Source organism: Teleopsis dalmanni, chromosome 2, assembly GCF_002237135.1.
Source record: "Teleopsis dalmanni isolate 2A chromosome 2, ASM223713v2, whole genome shotgun sequence".
Lineage (NCBI taxonomy): Eukaryota > Metazoa > Arthropoda > Insecta > Diptera > Diopsidae > Teleopsis > Teleopsis dalmanni.
Genome location: NC_051847.1, coordinates 113627882 through 113632137, shown reverse-complemented (window position 1 = coordinate 113632137; position 4256 = coordinate 113627882). Strand labels below are relative to the sequence as shown.

At 31.3% G+C, this 4256-nt stretch overlaps 2 protein-coding genes across 2 annotated transcripts in view; one reads left to right on the top strand and one right to left on the bottom strand.

Moving 5' to 3' along the window:
• The first annotated feature begins 778 nt into the window (after nt 1-778).
• LOC119677973 lies at nt 779-1689 on the top strand. Its single transcript, XM_038089567.1, has 2 exons — nt 779-1096; nt 1222-1689. Exons 1-2 carry the CDS (start codon nt 1066-1068, stop codon nt 1497-1499), a joined length of 309 nt encoding a protein of 102 aa, XP_037945495.1. The 5' UTR covers nt 779-1065; the 3' UTR covers nt 1500-1689.
• Nucleotides 1690-3662: 1973 nt separating this feature from the next.
• LOC119675497 (tropomyosin-2-like) overlaps nt 3663-4256 on the bottom strand; it is a 5755-nt gene continuing 5161 nt past the window's right edge. Inside the window, exon 4 of the mRNA XM_038086704.1 lies at nt 3663-3683. Coding sequence (XP_037942632.1) covers nt 3663-3683 — 21 coding nt within the window. The remainder of the gene's footprint in view (nt 3684-4256) is intronic.

The window sequence follows — 4256 nt, the reverse complement described above, 5'->3', positions numbered from 1 at the left end:
CTTTTTATAACGTAAAATTTAATTCAAAATTATATATTTTATAACTATTTATGCAAAAAATTATGGCTTTATATTTATAAAATTATCGAAAAATGTAAAAAGTTTTTCGTAATGATATGTAAAATTTTAATATATATTTACACGATAAAAAATCTAAAATATACACTTTATACAATTTAGTAGATATTATAGAAGATTATAAGATTTTAAAATAAACATCAAATTTATTAAGTAATTTTATAAATTTATAGGTAAAAAATTGTTTAAAATGAAATATTTTGCTTGTCACGGGTGTACGTCTTAAGAATTTAGTTTTATTTTGTTTAGTGATAAACTTACATGTTTGTAAATATGAAAGTGTTAGATTTACTGTTAATTTTACAAAGTACATTAGTTTTTATCTATAATTTATAATTGATTTCAGTTATTTAGTGAATATAATTTCTAGGAATTATTTGCCAATTTTAGTTAGCAAATATTGTTAAACTAAATAATAATAAATAATTCAAATTGAAATGGTCCATATATTTAAAACTACGGATGATTAAAATTTTGCTAAAATTCGCTTGTCAAATTTTGCTAATTTAATTTATTTATTAATAAGTATTTAACATTTATATATATATTTTTCATTCTTTCAAACAAGAGTAATTGCAATGAAAAAAGATACGAAAATTGTAATCTCTTCAATTTTAAATTGATAGCTGCACTAGTAGGAAAAACAAATTATAGTATTTCTAAAAAAATTTATTTGTATAATAAAAACGATAATAAAATATGTAAGTTGTAATCTATTTTTTATTGAAGTTATTGAATTTCATATAAAATATTTAAATTCATTAAGGGATGTTAATAGGGCCATCTTAGAAATGTCAGTCAGAAGCAACCATTCAGTTAGTAAATATGTAAATATGGAATTTCGCATGCGCTGGCACAGGCGTATTTTCAGGGGTGAAAGAAAGGAAACAATTTGTATCAACATTCGATAACGTACACAGAATTGTCATTTTTATATTAAAAGTCTTTTTTATAAATTTAGCAATAAATATTTGTATTAAATAAAACATGGCTGAATTTCAAAATATGCCGGATGGTGGTAACTATTGATTTAATATAATAAAAAAAAAGCTAGCATATTTAAGAAAAATATAATTAAATGTTTAATGTATGAACAAACATAGAAATTTTCATATTTTTTCCTTTTATAATTTATATTTAAAGATGATTTGAATTCAGAATCTGTGGAGGTGTTACGTGCACGTCTAAATACAATGAAAAAATTAATGGCCGAACGCACTGCCCAACAACAACAAAATCCTGCTACCACGGAAGAAATTTGGTCCACGAAGCGTCACACCACAGGCATCATTGATGGGAACTTTCTCAGTTTCGCATTTGCTGGTGCTTTAATGGTTATAATAACGGTTTCCATATATGCCTTTTATAATTTATACCACGCAATACTTAAAAAATTTCCATCGCATCACGAGGAACTTTAATTACATACATTGATATTGTACGTTTAAATTCGAAATAGACTTGAATATAAAATCGCTGTAGACAAATTTTGATTAAATTGTTTTTAAGTCGACATATAATCCTAAGTTTTAATAAACGGTTTTCTAAAGTGAAATCAATTTCGAGTATATAACATGAATATATATATATATGTATGTATACATAAAGCAATAACGAAAAATACAATTCATTAAACATATTGTTTGTTGTTGTATTATTGTACTTATTTTTCATCATGGGAGAGTGCTGTTGGCAATATACGTATACAATATAATTTAAATTTTATTAAAATTTAACTATAGAGAAATAAAAAAATTCATATAATTTTGGAGTTACATAAAAATTTTATAAAAATAGATTTTCAATCTATTAGTAACATAATTTGAACAGCAATATTGATTTAATATTTTAAATTCAATCTTTAGTTACCTCTTAGATGTGGGCACTTTTACTCTTTGATAGCTGGGGAGTTTCTGCAGAGTCCCACCGATCTCACTGACTAATTAAGTATTCCTCATAATCTTTGTGATTATTCAGTGACTGCTCTAAGATGTGCGCACCATGCGGTTAGTGATTTCTCTGAGATTAGATAGTATTAAGTAGGACAGTCTGTCGGTTTTCGCATATAGCTTCAGAGCTCTGTCCCTTATGTATTTTTTGACCAAATCTATTTTAAGAGCTCTTAGCATGTCATTCGTGCGGATCTACCATGGCACTTTGAAGAGCCTTCGAAGAGCCTGACTTTGATCAACTTTTAGTTTCTGGATAGAAGAGTCGGCAGCTTTGCTATACGCGACTTTGACTTGTATGTGCCTGTGCCAAATGAACCGCTTATTAAACGTGATTCCTACGTATTTAATGCTGTCATCCCTAATAATCACGATGTCACCAACTCTCGCTCTCGGTAAATGTTGCCTGTGTTTACGAGTAATAAATAGGGCCTTAATTTTTTGCATTGTTAATTTTTATTTTCCATTGAGATTAACATGCTCCTGTTAATCATCCATTGAGAATGAGATTAACATGCTCCTGCATCATGTTGGTCACATATCTGGCCTGTTTATAGGAATATAACGGGCAATTATCATCTGAGTATGTTATAAGGATAGCACCGAGAGACTTATTATAGCATTGGTATGTCTGACGTGATGATGTTGTACAACAAGGGGGAGAGTGGAGATCCTTGAGGAACACGGCTTCTATTCTTTGCACTGACGAGATGGTACTGTTGATTCTTACACAGAAGAACCTCTCGCGCAGGAAGCTGCCGAGAATTTTGATTAGTTCGACTGGGATATCAAAACGAGACATTTTAACTATCAGGCCGTCGTTCCAGACCATGTCAAATGCTTCGGCGATGTCAAATGTAGTCGTACCCGTTGATTCTCTTCTACTTAGGGCTGACTGTGTCATCTGAGCCGGTCGCACCAGTTGCAATTCTGTGTAAAGGTGTAAAACCAAGTTGCTCGTCAGGGAGAATATTCAGCGAGTTTACTGAAGTTTTAAGCCTGTCTAGAATCACTTTTTCAGCCAAGTTACCCAGAGCTGACAGTAAGCTTATGGGGTGCCAAGTCTACGGATATTTCGGGTCCTTGTCGGGTTTAGGGAAGACTACAACTTTGGCCTGTGTCCAGGTCTTAGGATATTCGCTTAGCCTAAATATGCAGTTGATTATATTTGCGATGTGATGGATCGCATCTCCCGGTGGGTTACGTAAGCATCTGTTACTAATTTTTTGTACCCTAGTGCATATCTTATATTCAATCTTGGGATGATTAGGGCGATTTCATCACTAGAGCAGGGCGTGATGTCTTCATCAGGCTCTTGGTCCAGGATATTGCAAGCATCCTCGGTGATTGTGGGGTTGTGTGTTATATATTAGAGGTGGAGTACTATCGATAGCACTATCACCACTATCGATGGTTTACCGCTATCAATCCAACATCGATGGCAGTGCCAGAATATCGATAGTCTACGATAGTTTGTCACAGCAACGCTTCACAAAAAAAGCATAATTTTTGGCATCTGTAGTTTGCCACGGCGTAAAGTGAATTTTAAATTCCGAGCGCATGTTCAGTAAAGCTGGACAAGTAGTTTCAGACTCTACTCGACTGAAAGAAAAAAACATCAATATGATGCTATTTTTAAACAAAAATCTTTGGTTTCTAAAAAAGCAATATTGTCGAAAAAAGAAAATAAAATTTATGATTTTTATTTTATTATATTTATGTAAAATATTATCTCCAAAAATTATATGAAATATATCATATTAATTAAATTTTAGTGGAAATTAAAAATAAAAACATGATTTTTTTGAATTGAACAGACATTGGTATTGAAATTAACATACTATCGAAAACTATCGAGAGTAATCGATGGTTTAGGAAAAAACTATCGCTCACTATCGATGGCGCCGACTATCGATAGTTCTCCACCTCTATTATATATAAAAGGTTTGTGAAGTTCAAGGAAAAACTAGTTTATATTGGTTCGAACATTTATGAGGATCAATTAGTTTTTGTTTTCATTTTTGTTTTGTAGATGCTAGTTCTGTTCATATTCGAATTTACGAAGAATTCGAATAGTAAACGAAGTCTTCGAAGTTGGAAAAACTTGGAAAAACTTCGAAGACTTCGTAAGCAAAAGGTGAAGTGAGAGCGGAAAATGCAAACAAACGTGCATCACACAAATTATTTGAGGGATGAAAGCATTTGCTTTGTTTGTACGGTTTTATGTTT